The 24,096-nt window shown below is 38.2% G+C and overlaps 1 protein-coding gene across 3 annotated transcripts in view; it reads left to right on the top strand.

Moving 5' to 3' along the window:
• The window catches only part of FIGN (fidgetin, microtubule severing factor), a 102,234-nt gene extending 78,365 nt beyond the window's left edge, over positions 1-23,869 (top strand). For all 3 annotated transcript variants that reach the window (XM_027911484.1, XM_027911482.1, XM_027911483.1), the window contains one exon: positions 18,467-23,869. In XM_027911484.1, the coding sequence (XP_027767285.1) occupies positions 18,475-20,715 (2,241 nt within the window). In that variant the 5' untranslated portion in view covers positions 18,467-18,474 and the 3' untranslated portion in view covers positions 20,716-23,869. The remainder of the gene's footprint in view (positions 1-18,466) is intronic.
• Positions 23,870-24,096: the final 227 nt, after the last annotated feature.

Genomic DNA, 24,096 nt, shown 5'->3' with positions numbered 1-24,096 from the left:
TGATATCCACATGCATGTTAGCAGTGTAGAGGCCTAAATTATAGACATTCAGAACAACTTGAAGAAGGGAGCAGGGGAAATGTTCAAACAATTTAAATTCTCTGTCATAGCGACTTGAGACTTTAGATAGAGCCATCCCAGAAATATGGATTAAATTTTCCTTTTCAACTAAATCACACAGGTGGTATTTTTATGCAGTGCATATAAAAGTAAGCTCATTGTTCATCCTGTAACCAGCACTTCTATACCCAAGTATGTGAGGTGTTATAAAGAGGTAACATTAGAGTGAGATATTTTAATCTAGTTGAATGACCTTACACAAGGGGAAGCATTTTTCCAAGAGGGGCAGCCCAGTAATGAGGGTAAGGTGTGTCCTAAAACGCCCCAGAGCTCATTCTGGCTTATCAACTACTGCTACAATTCCTAATTTGTGGGGCACTTGTGCTTTTTCTGGGCAGTCTATCATTTAAAGTGCTGTGAGAGACAGTTTAATCATTTTAAGAGTATGCTGTGTAACTGATCTTGGAAGTGCCCAGTACTCACCAGAGATTTATTGAAAAAACATTTGTACCATGACTGTCTTTCCTTTGAAAATAGTCAAAATATTAAAAAAAGCAGTCATGCTCAGCAGCAGTTTTCATTGATGCATTTAGAGCTTTCCTCCTTTTTAGCAATCCAGACCTTTTTAAGAAATGTCATTGCTGGTTATCCTCAATACAAAATGGCCCATCAAAGCTACCTTGGTGCAACCTTACCTCTTAAATATCAACCTGTGCCCTCTAACCATTTGTTATCAAGTACCTTTTAGTTCAGTCATGGCAAACTCTGTTTAATACATAGAATGAAAAAGACATGGATACAACTCAAGGCACTTTGTATTAAATAAAATATAGGATATTTATTTAAAATATTTTGGATGCATTCTTGAAAAGGTGGCACAAGATCTTTGTATCATAATGTGCCTAAATAATCATGTGCCCAATGAAAACAATGTGAAGTTTAAAAAAAAAATCCAAACAACAACAACTAAGAAAAAAAAATAAGACCATAGACAAATTTAAGTCTTCCTTTACCTTAGAAAGTACTTAGCAAATACTTGATTATAAAGGTTCTGCCTCATTTTCCTGTCTATTGTGGACTGAAATTTCTAAAGCCCTCTTAAATGTTATTTCCTTGTTCCTACTCTCTACTTTACTCTTTATTCTCAATACTAGATATATCTTCAGAACACGAAGTGCATATATTGGTGTAGTGGGTTAGGTATTCATTTGCCACTCAGCAAGTGTGCTGACATAGTCCAAAATGGGATCTCTCCACACAGATTTCACAAGCCATTGGGAGTGAGCATGTTGAAGGTGCTTTATCTGCAGAGTTAAATTCCTGAAATGAGTGGCAATCACCCAACCTGGCCTTCAGTACATGAAGAAACCAGGAACATGCTTGATAGGAGGTAGGAACAGGATGCTGCTTTGTTCACTTCAAAACCTTTGCTGTCCTATTTTCTGACCACCCTTTAGCACTGCTGCTCTTGATTTGACATAGCTTTAAGTTTGAGATAGAGGACAGTGAAGAAATGCATGTAAAGAACTTGGGAATGGAGAAGGGGAAAAGGAGGTCATATATATCAGATATAGGAGGAAAGATGCAGCTGAAAGATCTGTGTCTGTTAGATCTATCTTGTTGCCAATGAATAGACTGTTAATATTGCTTGAGAGTAAAAGCAATTAACTGAATGTTTTTTACTTTTCTTTTGTGAATGAAATTGTGCCATTCTCTATGCATAAGTAATATTGCAGTACAGTACCATGCAGCAGGAAGGTTGCTGAAAAATCACTTAGAATGTCTTGAAAGGATATGTATTTGGGATTGCAGTTGATATAATCTGTACTGGGATAGACCAAACACATTTTGGGGTATTTTTCTCTTTGTGTGATTTTTCTGCATGTTAGATTCCAGACTAGACATTGGGCCACTGCTAGAGACAAACGTCATCTCTGGTCTGGAAGGCAAAATAAGTGTATGTATACCTTTATACATATGTACTTATGGAAAGAGGGACATTCTCTGAACCAAAGCTCTATATTGTGTCTCTTTAAAAATACACATGAAATACAAATACAAAATCAAAACTGTAATAGTGAGGAACATATTTCCCAGCTCGTGCTGCAGGGCATAAGCTAATCTGCTGCTGAGATCAGGCAGGAACCCCCTTCAACCTTGTGTTGTTTTTCATTACACAACTGGCTGTTTGCATTATGTTTTTTATTAGAACTTGATTGTTTAATGACAAAGATACAGAGTTATGCTAAAATAAATAGAAAGCTCTGTAGCGGAGAAGGAGAAAATAGACTCAATGAAAAATAAAAGACAAGAACTGCTAGATTCTGCTGTACTCACTCCAATCCCTCCAAAGCCTGCAAATGTTTTCCTCATTTACACATGCATTTTCTTTATTAACCCCCATCCCCCAGACAAACCTACAAGCTGTATTGTATAGGATGGTGTTCCTTTAGCCTCCTTCATTTCCATAAGCAACTTCATTCAGAGAAGTTGTGTACTAGACTGCTCTACCTTTAAAGGAAGATCTACCATGCATGTCTGTGTGTTTATACAAGTCTGAAGTGCAGGGAATATTGTCTGCCATGATACAAAGGATTGCACTTCTGTTGGACAAATGTTGTCATCTGCTGCAACTAATCTATTATGTAGCTTTTGTAAATGTGTCATAATAGGACAGTAACCTCGGCAGTCTGCAGAGGTGGTTCGTATGCAGTTGTTCGGCCAAGTAGTTGCTTATGTTGGAACAATTCAGTTTATTTTTGGGTTTGAGGGGGTTTTTGTTCCTTTAAAATGGCCAAAAAAACCCAATGCAGAACACCAAGTGAAACATATGATTTAATCCAAGCTGCTTTGTACTTCACAAAAAAAAAAAAAGGTAAATAACCCACATAAAATGCTTTGGGTTGGAAGGGACCTTAAAAATCATTTAGTTCCAAACCCCCTGTCATAGACAATGCCATGCCCTTCCACTAGATGAGGTTGCTCAAAGCACCATCCATCCTGGCCTTGAACGCCCACAGGGGTGTGGTATCCACAGGTTCTCTGGGAAACCTGTTTTAATGCCTCACCACTTCACAATAAAGAATTTCATCCTAATATTTAATCTGAACCTGCCCTCTTTCCATTTGAAGCCATTCCCTCTTGTCCTGTCACTACATGCCCTTGTAAAATGTGCCTCTCCAGCCTTCTTGCAGGCCCCCCTTATGTACTGGAAAACTACCATGAAGTGAGAGAGAAAAGAGAACAGACAAATCTAAGGTGTTTTGTACTTAAAGGTACCCTAAAATTGTTTATAGTACCTATTGCTGAAGGGCAAACTGTGATTGATGCTGGGTCCTAACTGAGAGAAGGTAAGCTATAATAATGTGATTTAATTGATGGAAAAGAAAGTGTCTATATTACTGTAGAAGATGCAATACATTTCCCATGGACTCCAGTTTCTGCTCTTTATGCTATCTTTTGGTGGAGCTGTTTGGAAACAAGCCACTCCAGGTCTCAGCTCTGGTTTTGATGACAGCAAACATTCCCACTAGAGCTGTCGTCTCCTGCTTGGCCGTGCTCCTGTGGAGAGTCCATTATTGAAGCTCTGGATGATGGCAGCATCTTAACTTAAATGTGGGTCTTAAGGTTCTTCTCACTGTCCTGTTTGTAGGATGCTCTTTCTCACCAAGTCAGCATTTTGAGGCAAATTCTGCCTTGAGTTTAACCTGCCCCTGTGGCTTTACCTCCTTCTTTGACTTCCTACGCTTTTACAAGTCCTTATGCTAGTCCATGCTCATGTATATATGACGCTCCATCTCAGAGCAGCAGCCCAAAGTAGTGTAAAATTTGGGAGGTACCAGTTCTTCAATGGAAACTCCTCTAAGAGTCGGATAAGACTTTTGTGACCAGGCTAAGTAGGCCTAGAGATATCAGAAGGAAAAGTCTCCAGTTCTATTGAAAGTCAGATATTGTTTGGGGTCAGCATCTTAGGTGAATAGACTGGTGTTTTGTAGACTTGATAAAATACTGATAGATCTGAGGCAGAAAAATGATTTTTTTTTTTTTTGGTGGTAGTGCTAGGCTGCAGAACGATTACACTGAAGGTTCCCCCCGCTTTAATTTTTTGTTAGAAGTAAGAAAGGATGGTAACCATAATTTTATAATGATGCTTAAGATACCTCCTGTGGATGCTACATTTCTATCAACCTCAGTTTTTAAACTACAAAAGAATATCATAATGTCTGATATTGGAGGACTTACTGATGAACAATTGATGCTTCAGAGCATCTGCGCTTAGTAAAATCAACAGTACAAAATGCATATTATGCATCTTAGACCATCGGGTTGTCACTCACAAATCATATGAAGTTTAATGCATTATTCACAAGTATAAGAGGAGGCAGTCCAAAGCAGTTGTGGAGTCTCTGTTATTTTATTTTATCGTATATTATGTTATTTTGCAGAGAGCAGAAGCTAAGTGTATGACTTAAAAGGTGCAAAGTTTGGAATTGCATGATAGGATAAGCAGCAGCAGCACTAAAATGTTGGATCTAAGTAAAAATTCATTCAGACTTAAAAAACTGGAAGATATTTTGATCTGAAAGCTACAAAAACCTATCTGGGAATGAGTTCTGGAAGTGAGGTTGTGTTGGGATTTTTTTCCTTTTTGCACTTTGTGGTGCAAAGAAGCACACACCACAAAATCAAATGAAACTGGCATTAATTTGGTGGTCTCAGTTCTCATTGTTCTATTGATTCAGAAACGGAGGCTTAGAGGCTGCATTTAGAACTGCTGAAGTTTGGGAGTTAAGATATACAAAATATATAACGAGAGCACTCATTTAGTAAAGGAACTCTTCTTAACCTCTTAACATAGAATTCTGGTATAAAAATTTTGGTTCAAGATTTAATCTTCATAATTTTGTTGTTGGTTTCACTATTGATTACTCTTGTTTATGCATTTCTTTCCAAAGGAAAGGCCACCAGCACAAACCTTGTCCAACAGAATCTCTAGTAAACAAAACAGCATTTACATCCCTATGTATTTCTTCTAGTGGAAGAGAAAAAGGTAGTCTTGGTCATTTCTTTTTGATAACTCTAAATATTATGTCAAGCTTAAATCAATCATATAAGCAAACAGCAGCTATTCCTCAAGATTCACTTTGGATATTTAATTAGCTAGAGTTTATACGTGCAATTTGTTTTCTTTTTTGCCACTTTCAGCATTTGTTAGGTAGTAATACTGATATGGGTCGTGCAGCAAGGTGTATGTCTAGCTAAATTAAACCTTTTATTGGTGAAAACTTTTCTCCTGAAGGTGGCTGTATTTTATGAATCATGTATGTCACATTTCATTTTCGGACTTGTGGTGTTCCTTACATTAGGAACTTGGATTTTTTTGGTGCTAAGTTGGTACCAGGAGCTGATGGTATGTGAAACGTAGGAGAAACAGCATTAGCTCTAAGTATGTGTGTGCAAATATATACATCTATTACACATCCATAATTTTATTTTGAAACCAAGCAATTTGCTCTGTTTTTTCTGAACCATTTTCAGCTGTTACTGTGGAAGGAGAACTGACAAGTGTTTCTTCAAGCATCTCCTTTTATTGGCCATTTTTGTTCATTATTATTCAGCTGGTGACAACAACATTTATTATTTGTATATTAATGACTGGAAATTGTTAAGTGATGGAAGAGCAGTCAAACAAAGCTAGGTGGAATTACCTTTATGCATGCTTGGTAGATGATACCGGACTTGCAGAACTCTGTACATTCCCCAAATACTCACTGATTAAGTACCATTTATAGACCTAATCCAGCCTAGCACAGTCTTTTAAGCAGTTTTAAAATCTTCTCTGGAAATACTGAACCCCAAGTATTTTCAAATATATTTTCAGGGGGGAAAAAAAAGTCTATATTGCAGTAAATCTATCTTCACAGCTACCAATTCCTTGAGCTTAATTATGACACTACTAAATGTGAAAATCTATTCAGCGCTAGGAACACTTTTCACATTACATTCACGCTAAAGATTGGCTGTTAAGAGCTCATTACTGGTAGTTTTCTAAAGAGCGGTTTATTAAACACTGTTACCTAATAAGCATCTTTGGTGGTGCAAATTGCTGAAAACAGTAATGAGTCTGATTAGACTTCATTTCAATTACGACAGCTTGTCTTGCAAAAAAAAAAAAAAAACCAAAAAAAAACCAAGAAAAGAAAAAAAAAAAAAGAAATCTTTCCTTGATGCTTTGGAATCTGGCTACAAGGCATTAGATGGTTTAAAAGGAAAATGCCACCTCTGTGTTTCCTTTCCACAGTTCAGTAATGAATAGAGAGCTGTCCAAGTAGCCGTCCAATTTAACACATTGGAAAACTAGATGGGCAGCATTGGAAGCACAATCCTGTTTGCTTAAAAATTCTACAAAGAGTTTTCAGTTAGTATATCTAAATAGGGTCATATTTAGGTTTCCTCTGCTTCCCGTGCGTAATAATATAAAGCTGTAAGATGAGAGAAAATTAAAATGATTCACTCCTACCTGCTTTGCAGAGGTTATGCATTCCTCTGATTAGTGTAATGCACCTTTCAGTTGTTATCTGTAAATCTTTTACAGATCTGTAAATCTTTTACATGCAATTGCAAAACTCTCACGGCTTTCACAGTACCTGATAATTCAACCTGTTTTTTGTTTTAGCTTAAAAAAATAAAATAAAATTCAGAAGTAAAAATAAATCATAAGAAATTTTTACTACTGCTATAAAATACTTCAGTGACTATTTATTTGTTTATTAACTTAATTTTTTGTGCTAAGAGTGTTTAACTATATTAATGTTAAGCTTTCTTTTAAGTCATTCCTGTGTGTTACTTACATGTTCTAGATGAAAAGAGAAGTGTTAATAGAAAAAATAATTTAAGCTTATAATTGCCGAATACTTAGAAAGATTCTAATGTTCCTGTTGATAGTGTATAACATTTTTAATACTAAATTGATTTGGCTGCACTTTTCTAATATTTTTTAAGACAAAATTAGAGATTTTTATGACTAAAATCTTATATTGAATTATGCCTGAGGAAATGGCAGAAGAGGGGCACACATGGAAGGATGCAGTGCTGCTGAAAGCAGTTCTTGGAGTCTGAGTGTGGCTGAAATCAGACTGCTGTCCAGTTAGTTTATAGGAAATTTTAAGAAGGTTCACATTCAATAAAGTTTGAATGCCACCTAATTAATCATAGGAAATTAATCAGAAACTGAGGTAGTACAGTGAATATCAGAACCCTCTATCTAGACTTTAATGAAATATTTTCTGTGATGAATTTTTATTAAACCCATGACACAAACCCCAAATTCTGGTGAATAAAATACCATTTATGTAATTAACTGCTAAATAATTTTTGTCTTTAAAAATTATAAAGTGGGGCACATATATCTCCTTTGCAATAGATTGCAAACTTCAGTGGTTTTTCTAACTTCAAACCAGAGAAGTGACAGAAGAATCAAGCCCATGAACCTTGGGGTCTAAGTATCTTGTACTGGCACCAAAACCCTTTTTTGGCTCCTTTTTGTGATGTTACCTTTCTACCTTGTCTTTGAAATTCTTACCATTAGCTGTGATATATAATATATTTTGTGAGAGAAAGGACTTTCATCAGTGTGCATCATCAAACATCAAGTAAAAAAGTGGTGGTGATGGGGTTATTGTTTTTTGGGTTTTTTTAACAGCATACAAACACAAGTGCTATTATTCAGCTATACAAATGTGTGCCTGTAGTGCACTTTGAGATGCTAATCAGTGGAGCTTGACTTCTGTACCCTGAAGCAAATTTTAAAAGTATTTCATCATTAGGTGACTACATATGCAATAAAACTATGGACAAAATTACAGAAAAATAACAGTTAATTGTTATTTAAGCTATCAACAGTGCTCAGCTAGTTATTGATATGATTATCACATGGTTTAGAGTTTTGTTGTGTCTTGATGGCTATTTACAGAAATGGCTAAATTTGTGTGATAGCTGCAAAGGAATGTGACATTTTATCAGCTGGGCTCTATCATTTTCTTCTGTTTTTAAAACCAGCATGTTATTTTTTTTCTGCCCTCTGAAAATGCCTGTGCACCCTCTCAATGACATACTGTGTGTCTTAGGACAACTTTTCCTAGTGCAGCATGAATTTTGCTTTTTTTTTGTGAAAGGAGAACCAACATTTAATACAAGGAGTTAGGGGTTTTTTTCTTCCCACTCTCTCCAGGAATGTGGCACAAATATCAGCATACACAGAGTTCAGTTTCTCAGTTGAGACATTCTCTCTCTGGTGCCTTGGTGCCTGTGTGTGTAAAATATATAAATGTATATATATAGAGGGAGATTTCTATATTTGTCTATAGAAAATTCTCAGTTCCTCCTCTCCCTGCCCCCAAGATAATTTGTCAAGCTAAGTGAACAATCTGTATAGTTCCTTTCAAATGCTCAGGAAACAATACAGTAAGTCCCAAACCAAGAGCATGCAAAAAAAATTGGCTATATTCCATTTTTCAGTCGTTAATTCAGATACATTTTATTGAGTGAGCAAGAAAGAATCTTTGGAATTTGTGAAATACAATAATTGAAAGGTTTAAGTGACGGAAAGATTTATCTCAGCTTAGTGTTTCTAGGATGTCAGTTCTTTGGTTATGCTTCTGCTTTTAATCTTGTTTCTCTGCTTTGTGGGGAGCAGGAAGGAAAGGAAGGGTCAGCGGCTCGCGCAGCCGAGCCCGGGAAGGAGCTGTGCTGGAGCTCTGTTTTCCCTAAGAGCGTGATTAGTAGAGTTTTGATGACTTAGCTCAGGTGTTCCCTACCTTGGCGAGGAAATCTCGGGTGCTGTGTGGTAACATCATCCTTTCTTACAATGTCTTCCCTCTTGTTGTAATATAGACATTGTTGGTTGGTTGTTGTTTTTTTTTTTTTTTTTTTTTAATGGAGAGACCAAATAAGTGTACAGGTTAATATACAATCCTTTTACACAGGATATTTTCTTAGGAAAGACACTATATGCTAGCACTAGCTGCTCTGATACTTATAGTAGAGAGAAACGTGTGTGGTGTGTGTCTGGTATGATGGGAAAAAGGGAGAGAGTGGATGAGCTCTGCTAAGAGCTCCCTGCTCTTAATCCTGAGCCACGTCAGGAGCATTCTAAAGCAGTTTATCTTCATATGTCGTCTTGTATATAAGAAACAACACTAAACCCACCAAAACTCATTTCATATGTAGCTTTTTCCACAGCCTTCAGATCAAAGTTATTTTCTTCAGGCTGGACTAAATTATACACAGGTCCCAGGAGTGAAGGACACTGAATTAATGCACTATGTCAACCAGTCCTGCTTATAGAATATTTTTATCGAAGTGTGAGACACAACATCTCTTTACTATTTCATTAAAAATTAATGTGCAGATTTCCAAAAAGCAAAAAGCATAAATAACATAAACAAATTTTTTGAAAGGTTTATACGCTGTGGACACGTTAAGGATTTTTTTTCTTGAGTATCAGATTACTTCTATATATACCTTTAATCAGTATTTGTTCTCATTTAGCTAATTAGCAGAGGTACTCTAATCTCAGTAAAGCAACTGTTCATACCTTTCCTGCGTTGGAAGTTTTTTCCTTTAAAAGGAAAGCAATATTTCTGGTTGCAAGCTGGAGCATTATATTATTGGCCCATATAAATTTGCTTTTTCATTTTTGTTAGTTGAATGTAATGAGTCAAACCTAACTACAGTTATCTGAAACTTATTGAAATTGAGTTCTGCCTTCATATTTGCAAAGTGAATAGGACTGGCTAGATAAATGTCTGGAATTAACCTTCTGATGCTGTACATAAAGCTGTGAAATACATATATACTTTTTTTTAAGTGCGGTGAGTGAAAAATATATTGAAAATTATATTGTAATGGAATTTATACAGAGTGCTGCTGCTGTTAATTGGAGGGAAATATATTTTATATAACTCTTGCTATGTAACTTGGTCTTGTGTTTTAGGGCAAGGTGATTTTCTAGCATTTTCAAACAGCTTGATATAAAAATAATTCAGCATCAGTTAAATCTCTATTTATTGTGCTCCCACTTTGTTCAAATAAAGTATGTCCCTTTATGGCAGTTTTAACCCCATTTATCCTCATGCACAAGTGCTCACCTGTTATTTACTCACATAAGAGAAGGTCGATACTGCAGAACAAGGGGAGTGCTCTGTTGTGACATAAAACATACATATTCATTAGCTCTGCTGTCCCTATGGACATGTGTGGTATGTCCTGATGATCTTCATTTGGCAAAAGGAAGTGAGCTTAAGAAGGAAATTGTCTTAATGGATTTACGATACGTGGAAAAAAGGTTTTAAAAATGCTTTACTTGTGGTAAGGAACCAAAGCAATAATTCTAAGTGTGAATGAAAGAGTAAAAGGAAGCAATTTACTGAAAGATGATTAGCAACAGAAATGGAAAAAATAATAGAATCCAATATTTGAAAATTATAATTTTCATACATTAATTTTTTTCTTCCTAGAAGAGCTTAGGTCAAGATCCGAATGTTCCATAACAGTCTCCCTAGTGCTGAAAATTTATTCCTTCTGCCTCTCACTTAACTTGCTAAAAAACAAGTTCAGGGTTTTGTGTTTCACCTGCTTCAGTTGATTACATGAGAAACACGATAAGGCATGAAGGTATTTTGTCTGCTCTGCTTTTAAGGATGTGTGTTATTCTCTTTCAAGGTAAATGTGCCTTAAACTTCATTTCTGGAAGGGGAACCAAATAAAAGGCTACTTCTGCTATTTTGTTGCTTAAAAAGAGAGTATATATTTTGCTGCACTTTTAGAAGCTTCAGTTGGGTTTATTGGAACCTTGAAAGAAGTATTTTGGTGGGAGCACAATCAAGCTCCATGTCTAAACGATTTTGCAGTTTCAAATATAGATAAATACTTGTGCCAAGTGGCCAGGTATTCATTCATGATTACATTTTATTATGTGAATATTTTATTTCTCTGAATCACTAGTTTCCTGAAGTAGTATATTGATTCTCATGTTTATATAGGCATAAATTGCAGATTATTTGGTATGCTAAATGTTTTTAAAATACATTATAGCTATAAGTGTGTGTTCACTGGACTGCAAGAAGTAATTTTTTAAAATGCAAGTTATGCTTACGTTTGTTTACAGTTATTTTTCTTGTGAGTATTCTCTCAGAAATTATTATGATCTTATTCATTTGGCATTGACAAAGCATGGTAGCTCCTTTAAAGGCATGGTACTGTTCTGAGCTACTTGACAAAAACAGCTTAAAAATTAAAATCCTGCCAAGAGAAAGCATCGTAATAGGTTAAAAGAAAACTCAATTATTGTTTTTGTCATTGTGTATTCTAGTTGGTTTAGAAAAGTGTTATGGGGAAATGAGTACAGTGAGGGCAAACTAATGAAGTCAAATATTTCAAAGATAAACTACAATAAATCATAAATATGACCAATTCTCTATATATGTGGGTTCCATCATGTGTGCATAAATGGTTTTACTTGTGGTAAGGACGACTGTGCATCAGTGTGATTATAATACAAGGATGGAGCCCTGAACTGAGAATGTTTTTGTGGCAAGAACCGCTGCCACAGAGAAACCAATACCTCCATGGTGGGCAGCATCCTGGGAGGTCGTGTGAGTGCTTAAGTAATCGCTGCAGTCCCCGACAGCCACATCTGTGGGCTGCTGCTGGACTGGCCTACAGATCCGACCTGCTTCTGCTGGCAAAATATGCTAGTGTCATCTCCGGACCTAGTTCCCCTTTGCTTATTGACTATTATTTCTCCTTATTTCTGTTTCTTAAGGCCTTTGAAGCTGATGGATCTGCTAAAGGCTGTTTAGCCAGAAATGTCTTTGTGACTATCAAAGGCGCTGCTTTATGTAAATGGCAGGGAGGGGGCATGGGAGGGAGAGAACTCATTTGCTGTAGATGTACTGCAATTTGCTGCTGTAAGGCATGAAAGTGTGATTTTAAAGGAATAATCATTTGACAATATTTAAGTTAAATAATGGGGATGTATCAGTTTGAGATTTCACATCTGGAATTTCATTTTTAACGGTTCCAGAATCTCATAAAATATATAGCATTTTTCTTACTGCTTTTATCTCTAAGTGCTGTTGACATATATGTGATCCTCCATATTACTCGTGATTTAAGTGTTTTGTTTTAAAGACTGAAATGCTTTCACTATCCTTGCTAGCTGGAAATCGTATTGTAAATACCCTGACAACAGCTTGCTGCCAACAACAACTGATGTGTGGGGCATGCATATATAGTAAGAGGAAGAACAGACCCCTACCAAGAAAATGCTGAGAGCACTTTCCAGGCCTGGTGTTGTGATTTTATGGCTGCCACTTACTGAAAAAAGCTTCCAAAGTTGGGACCGTACAGCTGGGCATCTCAGTTGGAGGTTCATCCTCCCACCGAGTCCTTTGACGTCAAAGGAGTTCCTCATGGACTGGAGCAGAGGTCTTCACTGAGTAATTAGAAAATAAATGTGGGAATCATTTTCTTTTCTTTTTTTTTTTTTTTTTCCTGCTAAACATAATTAGCTCAATCCACTCTTCAAAATCCCTCCTGTTTCCAATTAAGAGAGATCAGTTGCACTATCTTCAAACAGCTGAAATTATGCTTATTAATAAAAAATGGAGTGTAAAAGAATTGTTTTATCTTGAATTAATTTTTATTATTGTGTGACATATGACAGTATACAGTCTTATGAAATATTATCAGATTTAGTACAAATCCAGGGAGTTGTGTTTCCTACATCTTGAACAGCGGTTACAGTATGACTCATTTATTTAGCTCTGCCCCATGCTGAAGATGGATTTCAAAATGTGGAATTGGGGTCTGAAGTTCATGTTCCTAACACCTTTAGCTCTCATTGAAGTAAAAGGTTTGAAGCATACTGGCCAGTGAAGTACCTATTCAAGTCAATAGCTGTTTTGGCAGAGCCAATCTTTGTATGTCCGTAAGAAGAAAACCCTTGGCTAAAATCATTATGGTCTGTTGTGTTATTCAGAGTCTTGAATAATTGTGGACAGGGCTGAGAGTAGCAGTTCAGTGGGCAGGGACAGTTTTGGGGATCTTTGGCTAAACATATAGGCAATCCAAAGTGATGAAGTTCACTTCCACTTTCAGGTCTAGAGGGAAAAGAGTTGGTGGTACTCAAAGCTGTGATTTTGGAGTTGTTTCCTACCTTGAACAGTGTGTTCCCACCAGTCTGTTATGGACAGTTATCAGAAGCATCTCTTTTACTTGTTTCCTCCTGGTACAGTCTAACCCTTTTCAACAGCACATTAGGCAGTTGCTTGGATCATGTTTAACAACAGGCCTGAAGTTAAGAACCTGCTTGAGCTACTAATGTTTACAAAGGAACCTGCAGATCTGTGCTAGGTGGGACCTGTGTACTGCAGGGGTGAACAAGCAGGAATAGAGGAGAAGAATTATTTTCTTTTGCCTCAGGTATGTTGAAGGAACAGTTGGAGGCCCCTGATCTAAACTAAGACTTTGGTAGGCTGCTTGGGAAGGTTAGTGGGCTGCGCTGTTTCTAGTGCCTTGTGCACAGTAGCTCTATGACATTCAGGTGTTTTTCACCAGCATCTCTGGGTGGTATCTTCAGAAAACCACAGCTGCATATGATTTAATTTTAGTTTGATTATTTCATTAGAGGTGTGAATAGATGAGAGGTTTACTAAAGTCCCAGTATCCTTTGTGTAAAGCACGTTGTTGCTAGCCAAGCTGGTGAGTTGGGTCACTGTAAATCCTTTGTGGTTGTCTCATGCAGTGTGGTCTTAGCTAGTATTTCTGGACATTTCCATGCCTGTTTTCAACAGAAATTCTTGTATTTAAATTGAAAGGAAAGGCTAGTTATTTATCTTTTTTGACAGATATAATCCTGTAAGGGGATGAGAAGTTTGACCTGATACTGAGGGCACCAGCACTGAGGGGTTCTTTGTATGCACAAACTCATTCAAGCTCCCAGCAGGATCAGGCCCCATTGGACATCCAGGGGGCTGATCCTTCTGGATTGTGTAGGATGTTGCTTGTTGCTTTTTGCATTCAGATTGCAATGTAGTTTTTTTGTAACTGGCATTTTTTTCCTTTTTGTTTTTTTTTTTTTTTAATTTCTTTTAATTCATAGATCTGAATATATAAGTAGGCTTCTGCTGTATGGAATTATTTTATGTGAAAATGATTAAGTATCGTGTATTAGATTTTCCATTTTCAGGCTAAGTGCACAAAATTAGAAGGGGAAAAATGGTCAAACATTTAGTTCAAAGTAATTCAATAATCAAATTGTTGACTATAATTGCTTTAAATGTAGTTCAGATAGATCCAGCTGGAAGAATTATGGAAGAGGGATGTATAGCAAGGCTGTCAGGACAAGGAAAAATACATAACTGCTAAAAAAGCCTACACTCCCTCTCTGTATAATGCATTAAATTTATCTTAAAAGCAGTTCTCTGATAAGTACATACCTGTACTTAAAGAACAGAATCCTTTCCTTTTGCCTTTTACAGCCCATACCTGCACACTTTACACAGTTCAAAAATGTTGATAGCTCGGAGGATTCTTAAGTTAGCAAAGATTTTTTTTTTTTGAAAATTACATTCAGCCTTGTATCGCTTCTGGATTTTCAGGAAGTTATTAGGCAAATACACTATCTGCGGGACTATGGTTTATGTCAGAGTTTAAATTACACTAAAATAAAAAATGCAACCTCTAAATATGCCCTCATTTACCTGATTGTAGATATTTATGTCAGCATTTGGATTCCTAAAACAAGAAATGCAGGAAGATTTATCAGCTCAAACAAAAAGCAATTACTTAAATAAAATTTAAAATATAGAGAGGAAGTGGCTACCAACAGGAAGGGGGGAGGGAGAGGAATATTTGCATAATTATAAACAACTACAGCTTCTTCTTTCTATCTCCCAAGTCAGACATTTGACTTTCTTCAAACAATTTTTGAACTATTAACAAATAGAGTTAAACCTAGCAAAAGTTTGCTGCTTTCTCAATTATTATCAAATTGAGGAAATGGCTCTTTGTGCCCCCCAAGTCCAGACCATTCCACTGGTCTCCATGTAAATACTTCTTCACTGCTTACTAAAGCAAAAAAATATGCTTATGGTTAACTATTAACCTATGCTTCCAAATAACACTAATGATTGCGATGTGCTGGAATAAATGCTCATGTTTCATGGGATGAGAACAGTCCTGTTCTCTTAAGCTTATCTAATCAAAGCCTAATCCTGCCTTTACAGCCTTTGTTAAATGCACTGGTATTTAATATGCATCAATAAATAAACTTTCAATTATTGTGCAGTGAGCATATCCAAAGATAGCATGACAATGTGAAACTACTGGTCTATCTAGCAATTATTCTAAATAAAGGATGCTGATGATGTGTTTTCCCCCCTCCTCTTATAATGGATAATTTAGATTTTCTGACATTCTTTAGCAGCCTAATAATAACGAAAATAAATTAATCTAGACAAATAAAATTCAAAGAATGTAATTTCTACACTATCTAAGTACATCTCCCCCCTGTGACTAGAAATTTAATTATTTTAAAAGCGCATGATCCGTTCTAAATAAAAAAGACCAAGCAATGAAATTTTTAAAGTATTTGTGAAAGGTATTTTGAAAAGCTTACAAAGTGGGTAGTGTGTGATATATGTTTTTGTGCTCTGACCTAGTCCATTCTTTTATCTCTTTGAATTGAATAGCCTTTCTTTTACAAGCAGTTAAAGATAATGTGCCAAAAGCATATTCATTAACTACAGTGCAAGTACCAGGTTTTCTGCTCCATCCGTGTCTATTTTACCTTCTTTTTCAAGAGTTTCACTGCTGCTTTAGTGCATTCTTTGCAAAGAATCTTTCTCACTGCATCGGTTCATTAGTATCTGGAAAAACATCAGTCTACTCAAGTTCTGCATCTCTCTAACAGAAGCTTTCAGTGTTTTGGTAATGTTATAAACCAAATATTGCAGAACACAGATACGTTTTATTTGTTTATTTGTTTGGCTTTTTTTTTCAATAGAGCAATGAACTTGTATGATGTTATGCAGTTCTATGTTACAGGAACATTCATATTTTTTCCTTTTAAAACTTGTAGTAAATCTCATGACATTAGAAGAATTTTAGATACTGATTGCTTGCACTTGGCTCTTGGTGATTTGCTCTTCAGATTTCCAGCAGAATTTAACAAAGTATGATTTCTGGAAAGCTTCTGATAGTTTCTCATTAAAATTGCATTTTTTAATGCAATCATTTAATTGCATGATTTCTATAATTTCTCTCGATTTCATGATATACTTATTCCCTCTGAAAGGCAGTGGTTGAAACATCAGAAACAATTAGCAAAAAATATTATATTAATGCTAAATGGAAGGAATAAATCTGCCAAAATCTCAGTTTCAAAGCTGCATTTGTCAAAAGCACTTCTCTGAATTAACTTTTATAGCATAACTGTATAATTGTTAACAGACATTTTTCTCAAGTTGTCAAAGTATTTGAAAAAAAGAGAGATAAAGAACACTCATGAATTAAAAACCCAAAAGTAATTAATGGCATGCTCAGGTGGAGTGAGATTTGCAATACTTGCACTAACAAAATATATTGCTCAGTTAGAGGTACTTTGCAGTTTTCAGCCGAAGTTTAAATGATTTTAAGATTTGCAAATATGTGAATCCACAAAAAAAAAAAAAGAATACTCCAAATGCAAATGAGTGCAACCACAATAAAATATAATTGCAAATGAATCTGTTGCTTTATTCATTTATTGTGTAATTACTGCAATCCTTCCCACCTTGTTTTCAGTATTTCTTAATCATTAAGGCGGAAGCATGACAGCAGTGCCAGCCCTGGCATGATTCTCTTTGACTAAAACCTTGTAAATTAACACAATTAGCACAGCATCATCCTGCTAATTAACTTCCAGTGTCTGGTGCAGTGGTTTTGCAAACAAGGAAGAGGGAGTCAGAAGGGAATAAACATGCCATTCTGTTACCAAACTGTGTGCTGTGTTAGGCTTAGCTCAGCGAGGCTAAGTTGGCCATGTCAGATGCCAGAGTCAGGCAATGAAGAGCTAAAGGGGTTGGGGAGAGAAACAGGAGGGGGTAGAAGCTGTCAAAATAGACTGCAGTAATTCAGAGGGGAGCGAGTGCCACAGATGCTTCATTTCGACTAGGCCTCCGCCTTATCAGGGAATCTGTGCCAGAGGGCACAAGACTGTTTGCAAAAATCACTTTTGGTAATACGAGAGAGATTAAGGAGGTCTATTTGATACAGCTGTACAAAACACAGCAATGTGTCTGCCATGCATAGGTACAAGTTGGAGGGGGTTATCTTAACACTTGTAAATTGCTCTTACTCGACTCAGTGGATCACAAGGAAGGGGTATAATTCACGTCACATTATTAAAAGATTAATTGCTTTAAAACGAAATTTGCTTTTTTTTTTTTTATTGATAGGTTTTGTTTTGGCTTTGTATTGTTTGTTTTGAGGGTTTTTTATAGCTAGCTGTGAAATCCACAGAACTTTTAGGGACTTGGCTTCATTTCCTTTTCCTTTTCTTCATCTTTTTTTTTTTTTCTTTTTTTTCTTTAACCCTCTTTCTTTGTACCCTGGAGGCTGTGAAGCGGAGGGGGGGAAGAGAGAGCAAGCAACGAGACCAACAGACAAGTCATGCTTGTTTTTTTTTCCAGACCCTCAACAACAGAACTGAGAGGCAGAAAGGAGCCAGTTGTAATTCATACCGAGTTGTAGGCTTTGTGTGATGAAAGCGACAGAGCGCTGCCTGGGAGATTGCTTTGCTGCACTCCACGAAGCAGATTTGAAACTGTCGTGGACCACTTTAGATGAGAGTTGGATTATGGAATGACCTGCTATGTCTGTGTCATATTGTTCTGCGCAGGGTGCATTATACTCTGCTAACTAGGTGTTCGGTACCAAATAAGAGAGGTATCCTAGATGTGATCTGTCAGCTGTGTCTCATATTTTTATATTGGTTAAAATATAAAATTGAAACAGTGATGGAAGAGGACAGAGCCTTGTATGTTAACAGTAAATCTGCACTCAGAGTAATTAAAATATACTGTCTTATTTAATTACTTTGAGAAATATAGCATTACCTGTATTTTTTATACAAACAACCCCCTACTGAACTGGCAAAAAACATGTATGTGCCTGTAATAAACCAAGCAGTTCATAGTGTTTCATAAGGCCATTGCATTTTCTTTCTTTAAGGACTGGTGGTGTCAAGTGCAGTGTTTCAGAGAGCTGAAGAAGTTTATGGACAGTATGTTTGAGAACTCATTTAAAAACATGTGAAAGAGGCTGAGGTCACTGTTAACTCTGTTGTTTCCTGCTGCCCTAGGCTTGAAGATGCAGTGGACGCCGGAGCATGCCCAGTGGCCAGAACAGCACTTCGATATCACTTCAACCACCCGGTCCCCTGCCCACAAGGTGGAAGCCTACCGGGGGCACCTGCAGCGCACCTACCAGTATGCCTGGGCCAACGATGACATCTCGGCTCTGACCGCCTCCAATCTTCTGAAAAAGTATGCTGAAAAATATTCCGGTATTTTGGAAGGCCCAGCCGAGCGGCCCATTCTCAGCAATTACTCTGAAGCTCCCTCGGGGCTGGTGAACGGCCGGAAGAATGAAAGTGAGCCTTGGCAGCCATCACTGAACTCAGAGAGCGTGTATCCCATGAACTGTGTCCCAGATGTCATCACAGCCAGCAAAGCTGGGGTAAGTGCAGCCCTCCCTCCCGCAGATGTCTCAGCCAGCATTGGGAGCTCTCCTGGGGTGGCCAGTAACCTGGCTGAACCCAGTTACTCCAGCAGCACCTGTGGAAGTCACACCGTTCCCAGTCTTCATTCAGGGCTCCCATCTCAGGAATATGCCACAGGATACAACGGCTCGTACTTGCATACCAGTTACAGCAGCCAGCCAGCACCTGCACTTCCATCCCCTCATCCATCTCCCCTGCATAGCTCGGGACTTTTACAGCCCCCACCACCGCCACCACCACCAGCCCTCGTCCCTGGCTACAACGGGACCTCTAACCTTTCCAGTTACAGCTACCCTTCTGCCAGTTATCCTCCTCAAACCGCTGTTGGCCCTGGGTACAGCCCTGGGGGTGCCCCGCCACCCTCGGCTTACCTGCCTTCAGGAATTCCTGCTCCAACCCCTCTGCCCCCGACCACTGTCCCCAGCTACTCCTACCAGGGCCACGGTCTGACGCCCATCGCGCCGTCCGCCCTGACAAACAGTTCAGCCAGCTCTCTCAAAAGGAAAGCTTTCTACATGGCAGGGCAAGGAGAAATGGACTCCAGTTATGGAAATTACAGCTATGGCCAACAGAGATCTACACAGAGTCCCATGTATCGAATGCCAGACAACAGCATTTCAAATGCAAACAGGGGGAATGGTTTTGACAGAAGTGCTGAAACATCATCCTTAGCATTTAAGCCAACAAAGCAGCTAATGTCCTCTGAACAGCAAAGGAAATTCAGTAGCCAGTCCAGTAGGGCTCTAACACCCCCATCTTATAGTACTGCTAAAAACTCACTGGGTTCGAGATCAAGTGACTCGTTTGGGAAGTATACCTCCCCAGTAATGAATGAGCACGGTGACGAGCACAGGCAGCTCCTCCCTCACCCAATGCAAGGCCCGGGACTTCGTGCAGCTACCTCATCCAACCACTCTGTGGACGAGCAACTGAAGAATACTGACACACACCTCATTGACCTTGTTACCAATGAGATTATCAACCAAGGACCTCCCGTGGACTGGAGCGACATTGCTGGCCTAGATCTAGTAAAGGCCGTCATTAAGGAGGAGGTTTTATGGCCAGTATTGAGGTCAGATGCATTCAATGGACTGACTGCTCTACCTCGGAGCATCCTTTTATTTGGACCTCGGGGAACAGGCAAAACATTAATGGGCAGATGTATAGCTAGTCAGCTGGGGGCCACGTTTTTCAAAATCACTGGCTCTGGCCTTGTCACAAAGTGGTTAGGGGAAGGAGAAAAAATTGTCCATGCCTCCTTCCTCGTGGCAAGGTGTCGCCAGCCCTCAGTGATTTTTGTTAGTGACATTGATATGCTCCTTTCCTCTCAAGTGAGTGAAGAACATAGTCCAGTAAGTCGGATGAGAACCGAGTTCCTTATGCAGCTGGACACTGTACTGACTTCTGCTGAGGACCAAATAGTAGTAATTTGCGCCACGAGTAAACCAGAAGAAATTGATGAATCTCTTCGAAGGTACTTCATGAAACGACTTTTAATCCCACTTCCTGACAGCACAGCGAGACACCAGATAATAGTACAACTGCTCTCACAGCACAATTACTGTCTCAATGACAAGGAGGTTGCACTGCTTGTCCAGCGCACAGAAGGCTTTTCTGGACTAGATGTGGCTCACTTGTGTCAGGAAGCCGTGGTGGGCCCACTCCATGCCATGCCAGCCACAGACCTTTCAGCCATTATGCCCAGCCAGTTGAGGCCAGTTACATATCAAGACTTTGAAAATGCTTTCTGCAAGATACAGCCTAGCATATCTCAAAAAGAGCTTGATACATATGTTGAATGGAACAAAATGTTTGGTTGCAGTCAGTGATGCTACTTAAAAAAAAATGTAATGAATGTTGGCACACACAGAATCTGCTACATAGGGTAGAGAACCCTTTTCAGTAGTGTTAAAATTGCAAAGGGTACTGGGAAGACTACAATTTACCTTGCCTCTAAAGAGCCAGGGTATACTTGAAGGAAAAGTGCATCAAACAAGAGCTGCTGATCTGAAAAAGCCACACATGACAGAAAGCGCATGTTGATGCTCAGTTCTGTTCAAGCTAGACAATACTCACCAAGGAGCAAGGTGCAAGTGGGTTGATTTCAGAAGGACATGAACCCTGTGTGTTGATTCCATTCTGCTGTTCTTGAGATTTAGTTGCTGTCAAGTGCCTGAAGTGGTGCTTTATTTTTTGTTTGCCTCACAATTACATTGGTGGCATGTGCTAATATAAAGAGCTTTAACTTCAAACATTATTGGACTAAAGAGATGAACGGTTGTGTTGCGACAGAGAGCCAGATTTTTGCTATTCTAAGAGCAACAGTATTCCTCAATCCTGTCTGTTCTGTGGTGTTAAACTAAGAACAGGTAAAACAGGGTAATGGTAATCTGGACCTTAATTTCTGCAGTTCATTTCTTTTAATGTTCTGTCTGCAAAAACTCAGGAAAGTGATTGTGATTTGTACAGTACCTCAAAGGAATGTGTTGAAAGCACTATGTACTGCTGAGAGTTATAGGCTAGGCTTCAATGTTACTTTATATTAAATATGTATGTTTACCTCAACAATTGGAAAATGGCAAGGAAAATTACTTTGAATGTATCCAGGAAAAAACTAAAGTGTGATATGACTGAAGCTTTACAGTTTTTAAAAATAGAAACAGAAACATTTCCCCATATTCAGGAATAGTTCTTTTGCCAATTTGTCAGATCAAACCAGAGCAGAGTGATTTTTCTTGTTGGTAAACTGTAACAGTTTTCAGCATATTGCTCCTTGATAATTACATGATACAGTCTTTAGAAGGTGCATAGATGAATAAAAGAGCCACTTAATCGGTTTATGTTAGCATCTGAAACAGTCAAACATAAGATTTGGTAGGACTCTGAGAGGCAAATTACCTTAAACTGTGACAGCTGGCCTTTGTTGCGTGGCCCTAGTCATAGTTTTGAGGCTATTTTGGTGAAGCTGTAGGAAGTAGAATCAGTATAGGTCGCTGGCAGAGCTATGAGTTGCAGAGCTGTTTATAGCAATGCAGTGGACTGTGACCAAACAAACAGTACAAATAAAGCAAAACTGAACCCTCAAAGTACATTTACTTCCCTTCCCAAACTGTAAAGTTGAGTTTTTGGTGTGTATGTATGGCTTCATTGTCCTTAATGCAATATTCATTTTGCATCCATTAGAAATCTTAGGCTGAAGTGTGCCCACCATTATTTCTACCTCAGTTTTGTTACGTTTCTCTTGGAAAGCAAAGTAAGAAATAGGGCAAAAACCACCACTAACACAAGTCAGATTACATTAGGAATGTGAACCTGCTAAACGAGTTTCAGAGAGCTGCTGTTTTTTCCCCTGAAGTCAAGTTTTTCTCTGTATTAGTGCTCTTTACCCCCTCCTCTTTCCTCCCCCAAATATACATATCCTGGTGTCTTCCTTCTGGAAAGACTCGTTGGCATGTGTGGCATTTTGCTCAGTTCACCCTCCCCACCCCTTTGCCCCCCCTCTTTCTTTTTATCCTTTAATGCTTTCTGTGCAACTCTTTTGGTGACAGCTGACTGATGTTGGGTAATGTCTCTGAGCAAGAGCAGTGTGTGTTGCAGCTGCCCAAAGCCTCTGCCATCACATGAACAAAACAGCCTTGCTTTTTTTGAATGTATTTTTTGTTTGTTTACTTTTAAAGAAACAGTAACAAAACTGTTGCAAAGCACTGGCATTTAATGTTTCTCTTAAGTAATGTAGGTTCAAGACCATTAAAGAAATGCACTGAAAAGCCCCAAGAAGAGAGATACCAATCTGTTACTAGGTCATGTTTGTCTTCTCAAAAATTGTACAGACCTTGTCCGTTTTGTTAAATCGGTGGAGACATTTAGCATTCAGAAAGCTAATGAGGGATTTTGTGATATTGCTGGAAATTTATGACTCTTGATTATTACTTTCCTTTATTTTTCTTTTAAGATATATATATATATTTAGATAGAACATGCTAAAAACAGAGCAAATAAACCAAAATCTAATTTAAAATGGATTCTTGGCAAACATTTTGTCTATCTAAAACTTTATGTTTTAAGCATAAAAGTACCATTTTAAAAACAGTGCCTTTCATTAAGGATGTAGAAAGTAAGATTTAAGTACATCACCTGCTTTTCTTCTTTATTTTCCTTTTTTCTTTTTTTCTTTTTAATTTTTTTTTGTTATGTTTTTCTTTTCAACAGCAATTACAGTCTATGATCCTTGTTATGACCCAGTCTTTCTGCTTACCCAAACCCCCACAGGCTGCTTCTTCACCCTAATCATTCCACCATCCTCATATTTTGGAAATCCTGATGTCCCCATTAGCCCTAGGTTCACACTGATCACACTGGCAAGTACGCTGTTGCATATCGCTGACCCAATTTCTGTCTTAGACATTGCCTTTCATACCTGCCGTTGAGCTGTGCTCATTTAAAAGGTTCAGACAAGTTTGGATAAACTGTTTCTCCTAATCATACTCCTATCGAATTTTTTTGCAGTTTGTAAACTGAAAACTTATGCACTAGAGTGGGTTTTCCCCCTCTTTTTTATCCGGTAGCCAAACTAAAAGAAAAAAAATTGTAGATGGTCCATTTGACTTCCAGCTTTAAGTCATCCTCTTTAAAAAGTCACTCTGGGAAACAGATTTTTCAAATGTTAACCAAAGTGAGAAGCAGGCAGAAACTGAGATGGTGTGCAAATGCAGGTTCTACACACACATGCTCACGCTCTTCAGGTCTTGATTCAGTTTTGGGGCAGCAGAAAAAAACTTCACCCCTATCACAGCTGCTGCAAGGAGAGGAAAACAGAGCCAGATTATTACCCAAATCTTTCCTTACCATCTGCTGTCATTGACTTTGCTCTGGGAGGGTGCCTGTTGAATTTGGTGAGAACTTGGCCAGGAACTGCTAACAGGAGGCACCTTAACCCTTCTGCAAGTGGTTTCTGGCCACTCCTTTGATGCAATTCAGGGCTGAACTGGCTAAACCCCCTGCCACATCCTGTCCTTCTAACTGCTTTCCTTCCTCCTCCCACATTCAGCCCCTGCTTTTTCCCTAGTGAGCAGGTTTTGGCATGCTGCTGGTCCTTCACCCCTCTCAGCAGCCTTCTTGTCAAGGAGGGTCCAGAAAGGGCAGAAACACGATCCTGAACTTGAGCAGATCCCAAAGGTTAGGATTGTTTTTGAGAAGAGAGACAAAATATG

The sequence above is a fragment of the Empidonax traillii genome, unplaced genomic scaffold, assembly GCF_003031625.1.
Source record: "Empidonax traillii isolate 1590-97213 ecotype Southwest subspecies unplaced genomic scaffold, ASM303162v1 scaffold33:size3420811, whole genome shotgun sequence".
In the NCBI taxonomy this organism is placed as follows: Eukaryota; Metazoa; Chordata; class Aves; order Passeriformes; family Tyrannidae; genus Empidonax; species Empidonax traillii.
The sequence above is the reverse complement of the archived record's forward strand: the minus strand, read 5'-3'. Positions and strand labels throughout refer to the sequence as shown.